General features: G+C 40.0%; 1 protein-coding gene across 1 annotated transcript in view; it reads right to left on the bottom strand.

Moving 5' to 3' along the window:
* Positions 1-17,184, bottom strand: part of adgrb2 (adhesion G protein-coupled receptor B2) — a 133,746-nt gene that overhangs the window by 47,775 nt on the left and 68,787 nt on the right. Inside the window, exon 16 of the mRNA XM_041053130.1 lies at positions 4,359-4,485. Within this exon, the coding sequence (XP_040909064.1) occupies positions 4,359-4,485 (127 nt within the window). The remainder of the gene's footprint in view (positions 1-4,358; positions 4,486-17,184) is intronic.

Genomic DNA, 17,184 nt, shown 5'->3' with positions numbered 1-17,184 from the left:
CGTTGTTTTTCATCTCCTAGCCAATGTGTGTGTTTGTTTGTGTGCTCATCTCTGCTGACTGGATCAAGGTCTCAGGTGCTGTTTGAACCACTGACCTTTTCACTCGCGTTTCTGGTTACCTGCTTAGGCAGGCACGAGCTACGATTCCCTCTGTAGCTTTGAAAACAAGTTGGAGAGAGGGACTTGAAAACTGTAATTAATTTTAACACAACTAGGACAGCGATCTTATGTGCTGACAAAAACGATGCAAAGAGGTATAACTCAGTTGATTAACTGGAGGCACAAAATGTTAAACTGACTTTTATAAAGCCAATATCTCCTTCAACTCCAAATCCCATGATCCCTGTGAGCACTGTGGAGGCAATGAGTCCAGACATATCCGTAGGGTCTGTGTTCCCACTGCAGTCATTTTGGGAATTAAGTGGCTTGGTTTATTATATGGCTTCATGACCTCACTCAATCAACTCCTCTCTCTCTCTCCTCTGTTTCTCTAAAGTAACAACCTCTGTCTTGTGTCTGATAGTGAAGGTCTCTCTACAGACACACAGCAGAATGCACACACACATACGCACACAAAAATCTCAGAGGCTATAGAAAGTAAACAGGATTAACTGGCTATCCCTCACTCCACTGTAAACGGCCTGTAATGGCAGCACTGCTTCTAAATCCCTCCATCTCTTTCTCTCCCCCGCTCCCCCCCTCCTCCCTTTTCTATTAAACATGGAGGTTAATCCGCAACCCCCCTTGTCCCTAGCGCCGCGGCCCAGGATAAGCTGTCAGAGCTGGGCTGCTGATACTCAGCTCTGCTCCAACAGCCACACAGCCTGGACACAGCATATGAGTGTGTGTATGTGTGTGTGTGTGTGTCTTTGAGGGTCTACATGTGTATTTTTGTGTGTGCAGACTTGACACATACAGACATGCATGCTTGTGTGTGTGATTGTTTTTAAGTGCAAACATCCATACCTATACTTGTCTTTGTTTGAATGTCTGGATGTGGCTGTTTTTTTTTTTGGTTGTTTTTTTTATGTGTTGCCAAATTCAATCTGTCTCTCCCTCCTCTTTTATAGAATCCAATCTCTGCTGGAATAAAAAGCTAACTCTGGAGCACCCTAAAGCAACAAAGTGCACTCAGCACTAGCCACAACAGCTTCTGACTGAGAGCCATTGACACAAAAACACTGACCCATACCTTCCGGTCCTCAGCACTGGGTTTAATGGTGGTACCGGGGGCTGAATGATGAATCACTAATGACTAACACACTCTTCACAGATGTCACAAATGTCACAAAAGTCAATGTGTTTTCCCTCCTAGTCCTCTTTCACTCAACATGGCCAACCTGCTCACTGTGTGGCGAGGGAAAAAGTCAATAATGTTCAGATGGAGGAAGAGTCACGGGAACCAGAAATAGCAGCTGGAATGACCCGCTCAACTTTTAGGTTGAAGCCATCGTGTTTTACCATATAATGGGAATTAATGTTTCTCCGAGTTCTGTAATAGGTTCCAGACCCCTGTGAAGTAATTCAAGCTTTGAGAGACAAAATAATGGATAACTGCAGTTACTCACCTGAAGGCCATCACCTTATTTTGACCCTCTTTACACTTAATAAAAAAAGTATGGGGTGGTGGGTATATCCAGGAAAGGAGGAGAAGGCAATAAAATAATAGCTTCTATGGTGTGGTACAGAAACTCCTCACAAGCCAGCTGATTATTAGTGGTCTATATTATTATAGTTATTATTTGACTATCGATTTTAGAGCCTATAGAAGGGCAGAGCATCTAAGCGGTCATTCAGTGTTACCTTCTCAGTTGTACTGCTGGTGTCATGAGTTAGGTGTGACTTGGCTTATCTAAGTTTGGATGGATTAGATGGCTTATTCCATCCAAGTTCAAGATAGCTGTCACTTCAATCCATCTATCCATACTTCGAGGTCCCCAGCAACAAAACTGAGGGTGATGGTGATTCATTAAAATTTTTTAAATGATTGCCTTGCAAGAAAGTACCACACAGTATGATCCCTCTAACTTTTTGGAACCTTAAGCTTTAAATGCTGAAAGAAAATAAGCATATGGGTAAAGAAAATAGCCCCTTTCATCATTAATAATCAAAATAGAGCTGAAAAGTTGGGGGAGCTATTTCTGGCATCCTTGGTTCTCGAAGTGAAAGTCTTGTTCAAAAGACAAAATTAAATTAGAGATGAAGTGGTTCTTTGGTGAAGTATGCAAAGCAAGCAAGGTACAAGTCTGTGGACATTAAAATAAAAAAAAAGAAAAGAAAAGAAAGAAAAAAGGAAGGTGGAAAATTAACACTGATTCCCAAGGTGTCACAGAGCTTAATATTCCATTACACTACATGTCGTGCTAATGATGAGGGCTTTTGTTGCAAAGACAGAAATACAATCTACAGCTTAAATAAATTCATTTTATGATTCTGGGTCAATTTAGGATAAATTTGGCAAAACATGGGACTATGTTTTGTTCCCTATTGCAGTAGTGATGCATTTTGTATTTGTAACTGACAGCTAAACAGTGAGCTAAATTTCACTTTATATCACCATAAAGCTGAGGTAGCTGCACACTGAGGTGATAATTCTCAGTAGATTCATCACTATGAGTGACCCCTTTCACATTCTTTAACCGTTGTCATTCAATGGCAGTCCCATTAAAAGAAAAACTTGAAATGGGATGTTAGTTTGGGAGAAACTACCTCTAGAACTAGCAGCTCCTTTCTAGTTTGCAGCACTATCAAACTGACAGCGATGTACAGTCCACATGACTATGAAATGTGTCTCTGGAACATGAGAGGAAAAAAAGATCACAGAACAAACGTGCACGGATGAAGAGAACATGCAAACTCTACTGATCCACCGTGCCACATCCATAAGATGTATTTTTTCCATGTTTGATGCAGAGTGTATGTGAGGAAAGGAACATTTTTAACGGTAATGTGTTTTTGAAAAATCAAGTGCTAAATACACAGTACCGGTGAGTGCTATATGGAAGCCATGTTTTACACTGAAAAGGTTACTCAAGTATAGATGTCCACATAAGTGCACAGCTCTTTATCTCAGCAACACTCTGGTTGTTAATGCATTATTACTTAGTGCAGACATCCCCTTTCCATTTCTCCGTCTCTCTTTCTTTCTTTCTTTCTTTCTTTCTTTCTTCCTTTCTCTCTCTTAACTCTCCCTGCCAGCTGAGACCAGACTGCCTTTTCTGTTTGGTTGAACATTTCCTCTCCCAAATCCTCTATTCCTCACAATCACTTTCCATTTCTGTGACACCTGGAGTTACCCTCCAGTGCTTACTAGGTGAAAGATGTGCTTTGCTGACTCCATTTTCTAAACTGACCATTAAACAAAAATCTCTCATAGATTCTAGTGTGTAACAACAAATGAAGCCAAACTCCATCTCCTTACACTCCCTGATTATTTCATGTTATTACTGTCCTCATGGGTATTAGGTGCAAGGTGCAAGCACGGAGACAAATTAACAGCTAAAGCTATAGGGAACATTTTGTGACCATAGCAGTCAAGGAGCTGTGGCTTAAAGTGTGAATAACAACTGAAACTGTTAAGAAGGTGAAAAGGAAGGTGAAGGAGGTGACAAAAGTAGGGTGGAGGGAGGAATAAGGAGGAGGAGGAAAAATATGGCTAAGAAGAAAAAAGAATAGGACAGTGGGTATAAATAATAAACTACAGTAGGTGCGTATTGATGGAAGGTGTGAAATAAATGGGGTGACGATGTGGGATGTTATACCACACAATTAATTAATTAGGGTTTGTTGGATGAAGAGGGTGAACTAAGAGCTGTCAGGTCTTTGGATGTCCATTAGCGTAATACAGGAGATTGGGTCAATGTATCAGCACAGGCATTTACCCCAAAGTGCTAAAAAGCCTTCTTTAATCATGTCACACACACTGCAAGCCACGTGAACTATTTATAGAAGCGCAGGTTATGTGCTGCAGGCAAAATCACACACACAGACACAATAAAATCTCTTTCTTTCTCTTGACGCCTCTCTTTTCTCTTCCATGGAAGCAGCTCACTGAACAACCTGACCTTTATCAAGTTATAGCTCAAAAAAGTTCCATAATGTGGAGAGTGACAGCTGGACAACATATAAACAGACAAGTGATCAAAACAGCATCTTATACCATGATAAAGTTTAACCAGCGTCACCTATTCATATGTCTCTATAAAGAAAATAAATGACAGCCTTAGCAGCCTTGTCTTATTTTACAGTAAATTCATGCCACAGTAATTCATCAGCTCACTGACCTGGCCCTTGGTAGTTGCCTTGTTAGCCCCCCAAGTCCCACAGATTACATCAGGCTATGCATTGGTGTGACTCACCGGGTCTTTAGCTTGCTGAGCTAACACGGCGTAGGTGGATATCCTGCTGCACAGGCATTTGGTGTGGACAGTGGTTGATGCGAGCGTTTGGCAGCCTTCTGTGCCCCAGTTTTCTGCGCCAGCTTCCCTGGAGGTGGAGAGAAAAAAACGGGGGGGGGGGGGGGGGGGGTCACAGGGGACGTAAACAGTGAGTGTGAGACAAATACACAAAAAACTCTCACATGACTACACACACACCTATAGCAAGTTCCAACTCAAAGGGACAGAACGTTTCAAAGAGACACTGTTCACCACCAAGTTCACCAAGTTCACCCATTCACTCTATAGCTTTAATATGCAGCGATCATCACTTGCATGCACTGACAAGCTCTTTTGCACTGCTTGGCATTAGAAGCCTATGTCAACCCACTTATTCTTGAGTCTGCTCTGTGTTTAGCAGCCTAAATAGCACTTCCTTTCTCATCTTTGTTCTCTTCTTTTGTTCTCTCTATCCCATCTCCATTTTCTTGGAAGAATACCCTAAGAGCTTTGAGGGCTTGAGGAAAAATGAAAAGGGTTTTATCAGCTAATAGTTAACAAAAACCAGTGTGGCTTAAATGGTGGATGGCGGTTATTCAACACCAAATGGTCAATTGCTTTGACATCCAACAAGGGTAAGAGAGACCACAGAATCTCATACAAAAGAACTTTGTACACTTTATTACTCTACATCTTTCTACTCTTCCCTTTATTTTCACGTCCCTTCAATTCCCTCTAAATGCTTTCAATAGAAGGTTGATTGCAGAGGTCGATCAATAAGATTTTAACTGAACTAATTACCCTGGCAGCTCACACGACACATTAACCTCATGGGTAACCCTGGCTGTATTTCTATTCTAGTCACTGGAGACAGGTGGAAACATTATGGGAGACATAAGACCAGTAGCAGAGATGTTCTGAAGGGGTCAAGAAGGCCAGCTTCATCACTGACGGGTAAAGAAGCAGCAAGACTAAAAGGCCCTGAAAATGGAGCTTTTCAATCAACTTGAGGTCGCATGCGAACACACAATTTTCGGCAAAAGGTACAACAGTTTTTGATATTTCACATGAGGGATTTCTATCTGTCTTTTTTTTTCTCTGTGCCAAAGCCAGGTTTTCCAGGGATTTAAGAATTTTATTTCGAAAAGAGAGAAGAATTCAAAATAGTAACCATGTTCTCAATCTAAATCTTAAGCTAAGTACAATTTTTTGGAGTAGTGTTATGGCGGGTTTTCCACTAAAACCTGAATAATTTACGCATTTTAAGACGTAACCTGTAAAAGCTATGGTTTAGTAAATTTGAGTTCACCTGCCAAATATCCTCCAAAACTTCAAATCTTAAAGTTTTTTTTTAAGGGCTAAAAGGGGATTTGACAGGTAGTCCAGGCAGCACAGCAGCACAACCACTTGCAATATGGGTCCAATTCCAAGCACAGGTGTCTTAAGCCTCGATGAAAAAGCTGGATATGGTCACAGGAAGCTACACAGATAACATGTCACGGTCACAACGCTGCTAGCAGAGAACAGGTCTGTACATGAAATTCTCTCTTATTAGGAAAATCTTTTACCTTTTTAAGATAAAAATGTGTTAGAGGAGGCACGTAGTTGTCTACATCCTCCTTTGGCCAATAGGTCTGGCTATGATAAGGAATCCTTATGTTGGGGAATGAAAGTGACTACATTTAAAATAAAATGTGGGAAACAAAAAAGCATTTTGTTTGTGTTTTTTTTAATCAACAGAATTTTTTTCTTTCTGCCATAAAGATTTGTAGTGCAGCAAAAGATGAAATTGTATTGCGGGCAGCATGATGTTCCCTGTTTTTTCATTGCCAATGCTTTAGTGGAGAACTTAATTACCTCCTCTCAAGCTAATGACAATGAATACCTTCAACAGCGGATGGAGAGAAAATTGTGTTGTCTATTTACGAACGTTATTATTGTACGACTTGCACAAGATCTGCAATCTTGAAATTACAATATACAATAAAAGTATGTGGGCTTTGCCTGCCAATACTGTATAGCTGAGCAACGTTTACACCTAGGAGGAAAGCTTTAATGACAGCTGCACTTTATGAGAAATGATAAGCTGGCCTGTTGCTTGTGGTATTTACTGTCTCTTGAGAAAAGTTTTGGATTTTATCCTGCCTCTGGAGAAATAATAGACAGATAGTTTATTTTTTTTAAACATGGGTTTCCAAGATATTCTTCCTCATGTACTACCTGAAAATAATAAAAATATGGAAAACCTCCTGAGCTGCCTCCCCAACAGATACATACGATGTGCCCCTATTATTACAACAAATCTGACATAAACCACACACTCAACACATAAAAGTATATGCACATCTGGCTCTGTGGTTCACAATGTGTGTCCATTTTCACTGTGCACTTACTTGGTGTGTATAACAATAAAATACAAAAAAATTCAACTGAATGTCGAGTTTTGCTGACTGTGTGAATATACACTTGAGGAACAATAAATTGTTTCCACATGTTGACTTAAAATGTCAATGTCAATCAGTCAAACAGTTAAACATTTCATGGACAGCCGACCAAAGACATCATGTTAACCATAGCTCAGTACAACACTTCACTCAAGAATAAATAAACCTCGGCTGTGACAGACCGCTCAAACATGATCAGTGTGACACTAAATGACAAGAATGTATCAACTTTAATTCTCAAAAGTGTATCTGAACATAAAGGAACGTGCACGCACTCACAAACCCACACACACACAAACAGTATGACATTCAATTCATAATGTCAGTAATGAGATGTGAGTACAATTCCCTGATGATCATCATCTGCACAGTGACACTTCAAAGACTGAGGATCGGAAAACGAGTCACAGCAGTGAAGCTTAGAGACAGCTTGACAGGTAGCAACCTGGTGCACAGCTTTGTGTGTCTCTGTGTGTGGGTCAGAGAGAGAGAGAGAGGGACTGAGAGAGAGTGTGCACTTGCTACTTCCAAAGTGTGTACATTTTGTGAGGTATTGTTGGTATATTTCTTTGGATACATTTACATTTCTTATTAAAAAAAAAAAAAATTACATGTGGATTCCACTGTGCATATGATGACTCATCTGATGCTACATCTACACATGAATATAAAACATGTGAGTTTTGTATGTGAACTCCCAAGAGATGTGAAGTAAAATATTTACAAATGGCTTCATTCACACAAGAATTGCACAGACAGATAGAGACAAGTGTTATGCACTGATTTATGCATGTTGGTTAACTTGTAGTATGGTAGCTGCACATGTAAAAGCAGGCATGCCTCTCATTTAAAAACAGAAGGTTTGAAGACATGCAGCAAAGCCACACACATATATATCAAGCATTCTACACAAGTCTGGCAGCAAAGAGGAAGCTGGGGTAATGAGAAACTGTCTGAGAGCTCACAATAGGGGGTCGCTGCAGATAAGATAACGCCAACACGAATGCACAAATGCACATTATCTGTGACCTCTTTGTTTTGGCTGCTGAATTTCCAGCTTAATTGACTGCTGACCCTCATCTGTTTTAGCTGGATTCGATTGTTGGTTTTGATGCCTTTCAGCAAAAAGCCAGCTTTGACTCTTGTTCTGTTTAATTTCACCCACAAAGTTGAAACAAACCACTACAGCTACAGACGCACACTGCTGCTGTGGGCCCCGCTGGGCTCATAGAGGTATTAGATTATCAGTTGAGCTTAGCTTGCGAGGAAAGATTAAAAGGACATGGCTTTTGTTTTACTTTTATTATAGCATTTGAATGAGCCTGGAGCCACTGCTCCTCTTATCATGGAAAACAGGTACCAGATGTACAAACAGGTGTACATATCAGTATAGTTGGTTTATAGGCTATGGATCCCAAATGTATACTGCAAAGACACCAACCTGGCACTATTAAAAAAACATGCTAAGATGTGTAAATATACATAGAATCATCCAGTTTGCTAGCACTGTGATAATCAACACATCTGTTGTTTGGTCTTGACTTTCACAAAGAATAAAGATCTATTTAATGGACGTTAGAGTCGGCTTTGTTTGGACAGGTAGTTATTCCTCAGTGCACATAGAGTTTGCACAGTTTACAGTGATCGGCCTGGGTCAAATACATATAAACACAGTATGTACTCAATATGACTAAGAGTCTACATCTCTGTAAGTGGAGCTAAATGCAATCACCAGCATGCTGACATGCTCACTTCTAGCACAAATAAAAAAGTCGGGGGGTTGCCAAAGTAGGTATGAAGCATCCTCTGGGGATCATGATCTCAAAACATTTCATGGCAATCTATCCAACAGTTATCAAGATACTTTGGTCTGTGGTGGACAAACCATCTGACTGATTGCCACTGCTATCCCTAAAGTCACACACTGATTAAAAAACAAAACAAACAAAAACACTATGCTGCACTTCTGATGAAACCAACATTGCTAAAAGATCATTTCTCTGCAGTACACTAACACATGCCCAGTGACCACTGCAGTAACATAGTATGCTTTCCAATTTGCTCCCTAAAAGCTAGTTGAGTGATGTAGCAGCTGTTAAGAAAAATAGGAAAAAGACTTCCTGAACAACAGGGTAAATTGACCTTTTATGTCTACTGAGAAGAAAATGGCATCAACTCTTGACTGAAAGGGTGGTGCTATGAAAAGCAATTGCCCTCTGTTAAGAAACAAACAAACAAAAAAAAAAGGTTAAACATGCGTTGAATTCTTAAAACTGAAAGGACTGATGTTGGGATTTCAGCTGCATGGAAGTTTAAAGTCACATCTGTCTGGCACACAAAGCAACCTTTTATCTTTCGCTGGCAAAAATGACACTGAAGCAGCTAACACAGTATAGATACCATTTAATATTTAGTAACTGCTAAGCATTTAAACCAGTTTTACATGAGGAATGTTCTACACAGCTTTCATTGAAGTAATAAAGGTTAAAATTATCAGCTAATTTTAGCTACTGGCAAATGCTGTCAAAACTGATTTGTGAAACGACTGTAGCCAGAAAATATAGTTTTTACACGTGACATTAGCAAACTGCATACCCTGTATCCATTAGTGTGCTTCTCTTTGCTCATTTCTGGCAAAATGTGCCATCAAATATGTGCAAAATATTTGCCTTTGTATCATCACTGATCAGAAACGCAGATGAGCAAAGACATTACACAGGAATAAAAACATAAAACGTGAAAGGAGCACAGCAATAAATATAAAGAGACGAAGAAAGCATTGAGGAATGACAAAAGCATTTCACATATCGATGGAAAGAGCATGTAAATCACAGAAAGCTGTGTCGTCATTACAAAGAGAATACTTTCAAGTCAAGTTGCTATAAAGTCTTTAGAAGACAGTAGGAACTGGGTTGATATTCAGAGCATGGTATTGTGAGGTACAGTGTATAATCAGTATTTTAATGTGCTTATTTTGAAATGAGAACTTGAGTGTACTCATTGTCTAATACACGGTGACAGTTGGCGATTCACATTGCAAAACAGAGAGCTAATGAGGGATAGACATAAGAACTAGTGAGAAGGAGAAGGCTTGTTGTAGCAGAAAAAGATTTTAAGGATCATGGAGGTAAGTGGCTAAAAGAACAACGCAGAAGTACAGAATCCAGTGTGTAAAAAAAAAAACAGTCATTGTACGTCAGCATCAATGACACACTAAGGCTACAATAACAACCTGCTCATTTCAAATGCAACAGTATTAAGAACGAGCGCAGCTGCCACATTTATGTATACACTGTTTTTCTCCATTTTTTAAAATGCAGTGTACCTAATGCATGCCCGTTGTCAGAGTTTCAACCAAATGTGTTTTAAGATTTTAACCAAATCTTCAGAAAATCTGCAAAACAAAATCTAAATGCATGTTTCCATCCACTAGCGTTATCCTAATATTAGGAGTTGGTTCACCTTTAACCCCAGCAAAGGTCTAATGAGCCAAAATAACTGAAAAGACTAAAAAAAAAAGAAGGTTAGATATTGGACACTAAACATTTGTTTTTATTGTCTCCCAGTTTGGAAAGATTACATGTGCTCAGATCATGAGGCAAACTAGAATAAATTTTGATTCAGTATTGCATTTGTATGCACAATATTTAGTTTTTGTTTTTGTGTCTCAAAAATAAGTTTTCCGTCTTATGGAACAGGTAAGACTGTGTCAAAATTTAAATTTTCAGATTTAAAGCCCTGAATCAATACTGATGGGTCTAACATTCACTAGAGGCAGTGCGTATTGGCCTTTTACTCCCAATGGAGACAGAAAACACTGAAACAAATTTTTCGCACAACACAAATCATTTGTACTTACTCAACCTTCCATGCTACCTATTATTCAGGACTTACCAGCACACATTTACACCACACTATTCGCCACAGTGTAGGCTTGTGTTTGCATTTGTGTGTCTGCATGCATAAATGTATTTGACCCAGATATTAACTCTGTAGGAACTAAGCTTCCCTCACTTCCACTGACTGATGTAAAGACGGGTCTTATAACCACAAGAACATGCTGTGAGATTATCTGACCCTTACTGTGATGTTTATGTGCAAGACTGTACAGATTATGCTTCTGAATATTGTTTCTGTTGCAGTAACTCGAACATGAAATATTTTTTATTTGATCTCGTACATGCATCACTATTGTGGCTGGAAGTAAGGTCATCACAAGGCCAGAGATATGAATACTAGAAAGTGTTTCTATAGGCTGATACACAAGAAGTTTACTACACCATTATTCCTCCGGTACATATTTAAAGACTTCAAGTTCACTTACTTTTAAATGGACATTTGAATAGGTTTTTAATATAGACAAATGTTCTGTCCTTGCTTAAGCCCACTCGTCTTTCCCTTGGCTCATGGCATGTAAGGTTATCACACAGAACCCTCCTTCCCGTTTCTTCGTTTATTTTGTGAGTAGGATGCTTTGTCATTGACCTCCACTGCCCCAATCTGCTCTCTGCCATGGCCATGAGCTAATTTATAAGCTTCTTTCCCAGGATTATCTTTCTTCCTGGTGTGCAAGCTCATGAGCGAACAGCAAACACAGAGATACAGGTTTCGGCTACAGCCATAAATAGCCTGCCGTTCTGACTGCCTGCATTCTGTGTTAACATGGACACGTTGGATGGCTCTGAAGAAAGTGGCTCCTGATGAAAACTGAGTATTAATTCTGAAGAGAAGTGAAGTTTCTTTTGCTATTTTTGCAATCAGGGTTTCAAGTGTTGTAAATGTACAGGACTTCTCTGCAAACTGGACTTTTTTTTTTTTTTTTTTAGCATCTTGCTAGGGGCTCAACTGGGACTGTTAAGGCCAAAGGGACAACTCAGACTCTCACAAAAGCACTAACACAATGCCCTCTCAACCTACTTCCAGCAGTAGAGTAAAGAGGACAGCGTGCAAGTCAACAGGATAAGCATAAGGCAAATACTACACTTGACTTTAGGTTGCTTATGAGATCTTGTAATTCTGTAAGTACAAAACCATCAGGATATCTTAACACAACAGCCACAAAATGACCTAGAACAGATTTTAATGGGGCATAGATGTTACTTACCTATTGGCTCTTTAACACTACTGGTCCAGGAGTGAAAAGTCAACGTATTCCAACAACCAGCAGAGAAGAAGTCTTTTTCTTCCCTACTTCTAATCTAAACTTCAAATACCTGTCATAGCAGTTTCACCACCATCTAAGACTTTGCCCAGGGGAAACGGCATCAGTTCCAAAGGCTATCCCCGGCCAAGCGGTATGACACAGTGCTCCACTTTACCCACACTGGTCACATGATGATGCAATTAGTGAGAAAAATGCAGTAAATAAACAATTACTAACCTTAAAATAAACTATTCTAACCAGCTTCACATTACCACGTCAGCCAAACTAAAAAGTAGCACTTGTCTTAAATGCAGGCAGCCCACACTTGTCCATGACGTCCAGTAGCAGAAAGAAATCATAGCTAAAGTTAAGATTTGTACGGACTACTTAGAACTGATCTCAAAACATAACAGCTACTTAAAGCCATCAAAAGTATCCTAAAGTCCTCAACAAGAACCTAAACGTTGTGAGCATTGAGAATCAAAGCTTCCATGTTAACGCACTCTCTTAGGACTGTTGTGATAGCTGGGGAAATGAGCTAAGAGCCTGTCCACGTCTGTAATGCCCAATGGAAGCAGAGCTCACATAAGCCCTACTGGCCGACTCCCTCTTGCTGTGTTGACTCTCTGTTTGACACAGTCTTGATCCCTTCTGCTCTGTCAGATGGAAAAGTGGAGCAAGCCCTATCAGCCCCCGATTCCCTCCTCATGGTGGTGACGCTGTTAAGTGTGTTTATGTGTGTGTGCGTGTGTGTGTGTGTGTGTGTGTATTTGTCTAAGTGTTGTATGTACAAGGCACTCAAGATGGGCAAATGAAAAAACTACTTTTTTTTCGTGGTTTCAATTAAAAATGAAATTTCAAAATTCACATTTTAGAACATTTTTTTTTACTCAGTTTTAAAAACATTTTTTTTAATAAAACTGCCTTGCATCAAGCATTGAAAGAGAGTGTATGGCAGATCACTTGTATTATGTACTTTTGAAGGGCGGTGTATAATCTGAATCACGCTTAAAAATGTTGTGCTATTATCTTGTGTACTTGTAAGCATGCAGAGGGCTTTTTTAAGTCTGAGTTATGGTGCTGCCTCCTCAGGGATAACACTGTCTGTACTGCCATAGTTTCAGTCTATTATTTCTATCCATCTATCCATTTTCTATACCTATTCATCCTGCTCAGTGTTGTAGTGGGCTGAAGCCTCTGTGCACACACATGCAAGGTCTGTCACACTAACTCACGTGGAAACACATTTATGAATGGGTAAAGTAGAGGACCCTCTTGCTGTGAAGTGACTATGGTATGCTGTGCCACTGTGCCTCACTATATTATAAATTAGGCTGTAGATGTACAAATGCTGAGCGTGGTCTGGCACTAGATATTAAAGCTGAAAAATCACTGGTGGTAATTTTCAAGATAGATATAAATATCTATCTTGTGGCTCAATGCCACATTAGCTGCTACATGCATAAAATTCCAGACTCTTCGACTGAACTGTCAGAGATCAGGTTGCATTGTGGGTAATGTAGGTGCCAGCTTTTAACAGATAAGAAGAATGCATATAATAAAAATACAATATCTCTATACATTATATACTTTTTTAAAAAACTGTCCACTGTGAGTCAGACTATATTATACAAGTGCAATGCTAAAATCGATTGATTCAGCACTCGTTTAATATAAGACATCTTAAAACTAGTAACAGACTTTGAAGGTGAAGTATTAGGTATTAAAGAGGGATAAACAATATACATTTTCATTTATCCATTGCTATATTCATTGACTTGTTTGTTTCACAGGAGAGTAATAGATGGCATGTGAAGGGCTTTAACACTGCCAGTACGGGAATAGAAAAAAAAAGTGTCATACTTGGCTAAGGTCAGAACTTGCTGCTATGCCTTTTTGTAAAATAAATGTGATTACATTTTGGCTAGATTTGTGTCCAGCTAGTTTTCTGGCAGCGTGCAGAATATGCCTTTGACTTTTTACTTCATTTAAAGTTGAGACCTGCCTGTGCCAAAGCTGATAGCAGTGCCAGATCAGTCTGAGCCCAAAGCAAGCCTCAATCTACCGTGTCAGATTGAGGATGTTAGAGCTACTTGCGCTGCACACCAAGCCATTATTACTCTTTGGCGGTGGGGGGTAGGGTGGGGCGCCTGGGTCTTTAACCACTGATACCCGATCAAGCTGAAGACCACTGGGGATTAGAAATAGGATTAAGTGACCCTCAGCGCTTCACAAGCTTACTGTCATCCATCCATCTAAAGTGTATATTACATTCATCTCTAACTACTGGGTCATATTTTTAAACATGCTTTAAAAAGAGATTGCTCAGTTGCCTGATGCATAGTTATTTCAGCTTTGCCATTTGTACAACAGTATGTTGCCTCTATACTTATTAGATATGGAATAGGAAATGTATGAGTGATGCATAAATAAATGTTAGAGTAGTATGATGTATATTTTAGATGCACGCAAAAAGGCAGTTTGCTCTGACTGAAAAGCAGCCACCACAGTATAGAATCATTATACACATGCACAATTTAAGGGAGCCACAGTAATCTGTAATGCACTAGACATAAGAAAAGTGCTCCACTGTACTGTGTGTGTGTGTGTGTGCCAGTGGGGGTTCAGCCAGATGTCCCGTACTGAAGCACAGAGAGGGTCAAAGCACAGAGATGCCAGAGGCAAGGTCAGCAACCACATAGCAAAGAGAAGCTGAACACTCATCATCATTTCCATGGAAGAATAGTGAAAGAGATAGAAAGAACCCAGGCTGACAAAAGAAATTACAACATGAAAATGGCCTGTTTCTGTTTCATTTGGGTTCCCTGTATACTTCCATAAACATAAACAGAAAATTTGTACATTTTAACAATTAATAGATTTTTGTTTCCACTAACCTGAGCTGCCGTTTTCGAACCCTGTAAAACTTTTATGAGAGCTAAACATAACAGTATCTATTCGAGCCAGAAAGGCAAATGAAAACAGGTTGAGAGTAGGTTGAGGAGACAGGCACATGGGGAAGACAGGGAGGGATGGCGAGCGCAACGATTTGGGTGGGCAGATGGTGCCGACATATGGGCCTGTTAGGGGCAAAATAAATAAATAAACACTCACATATAAATACTGAGATGAACTGTGAGTGCCACAAACTGTTGGCCAACTTCGCCAGCTGAGAGAGAGCACAAATAGGAGAGGGATACCACTGAAATTGCTCGCAGATTTGTAAACAGACCACCACCGCTGAAAAACATGCGCACAGACAATAGTGATGGGGATGATAATGGGCTTTAGAGATGTGAGCTTCTATACGATCCACAATCTCAGAGTGAGTGTACATCACCCGCGTGTGGATTATAACGAGAAAGGGGGAAAAGATCTTCATGCAGTATGTGCTCTGTAGAATGCCGATACACGTGTGTGCACTAAACGTTGTCTCCATTTACAGGTTCTAGAGCGGCAAAGTTATTTTTCCATCTCTCAGCTGAACTTCTTTCCTCCTGCCAAGTGGTTCTGAAGAGACAGCCGGGTTTAGAAAGGTGAAATCCTCCTACAAGCAAACGGCTTGTGTCTGTCCTTGTATGTGTGTATGTGCTATTCATGGTGCACAGATGTCAGTGTGCATGTATATACAAATTTCGCATGTGGCCATCAGATTTTGAAAGTAATTCTCAAAGCGCACCGGTTGGCTGGGCTTCACAGCCTAACACCTTTTCCTAACAGCATCTGTGCACCCAAGGAGCATGTTGTGATGACTCACGGCTGTTTACACTGAAATGGTCAGGTCTGTGCGTTAGCTAAAATTTAAACAACCCATGGATCTCATGAACAGTCTATCCTTGTCTATTTATGGGAGCAGGAATAGTAATAACAGAGAGAAATCTTCAGTGGTTAAAATTGGAGCATTCCTGTGTTGCTGTTGGTGTTAGTCTGCTACATGATGTAAAAAAAAAAAATTCTGATTACATAAAGTGAATGTGGTCATTTCTAAATTTGACATATGTTTTTGGTCACTGTGTTTGTGTAATTAAGTGTCTGTGTTTTCTCCCATCTGTGTGTGTCTGCAAACATATTACCTAATCCCTGGCAAACGCAATTGGATTCCTCCCAGTTTCAGTATGTTTGGTTGGTAGACAGTGCCGCCACCTTGCCACTTTATATTCCGTTTGGCTCCCTGCCCTCGTAATGTCTGCGAATTTAATTTGATTGCAGCTGTAATCTGCAGGCTAGTTAATTGACTTTGCCGAGCTTTGTCTCCCTCCTACCTTGATGGAGAAGGGTAGTTTGATAAGTTACAATGTCTTATCCTGTCCCTGTGAACCTGCACTCCCACTCTGTGTACTTTGGTCACCGGAAAGCACTCCTCAGGAACTGAATAAACTAATGTAATCTCAAAGGGGAAGCTGAGCTAACCATAATTTTGCTGTCATCTGTCTTGTTGTCACAGCAGACAGGGAGGCAAGCTGTGATGGCCCCTTGACAAATTCAGTTCTTATTAAAGCCATTTGCTGTGTCAAAGCATCATCTGTCAAATGTGTCTCCTAAAATCTTTTTGGAGCTTTTAATTGTATCACACAGTCTTCTTGAACCACCAGCCCACCCTGACTTCCCAACCATGAATTCTGGGTACTATAAGGCTGTCACACAAAAAAAAGATCAAAAGTTCCAACACCACCACAATAACTACAGTACTGTACACTATTTCCTTCAAAATGAATAGCATGTAACTGTTTTATAGGTTGCTCTAGGTCAGTTATACTGGAATAGGTTGAAGATGCAAGCCATTAAAAGTGGTTCGTGATAGTGAAAGTGCAACGAGACCATGACCTAGAACCAACCTCTGGCTTAATGGTTCTGAGCAAGTTTGAGTTTGCTATTGACAAGAAAAGTAATCACTATGTGGGTTAATGGTTAAAATTGCGTGATCAATTGTGCTGGTTTACATTATGGAGTTCACTAACTGGTCAACTATACAGAACAAACAAACGTCAAAGAATCAGTGGCCTACATAGACAAACAAGGGAAAACCCATTAGGCAGAAACTGAGGCTTCAGGTCACTGATTACTGGATCTGACATTCAGGTTTAAGCGAATGTCCACAGTAGAATACAGAACAGCAAAATACCTTCAACATGGTGTGAGCAAACTCCTAAAAGGGGAGTACACCAAAGGGAAACCTGCACCACTGAGGCATCGTGAGTGACATTACTTTTGAACCCTTAGC

Source organism: Toxotes jaculatrix, chromosome 13, assembly GCF_017976425.1.
Source record: "Toxotes jaculatrix isolate fToxJac2 chromosome 13, fToxJac2.pri, whole genome shotgun sequence".
In the NCBI taxonomy this organism is placed as follows: Eukaryota; Metazoa; Chordata; class Actinopteri; family Toxotidae; genus Toxotes; species Toxotes jaculatrix.
This window is presented reverse-complemented; position numbering and strand designations above follow the sequence as displayed.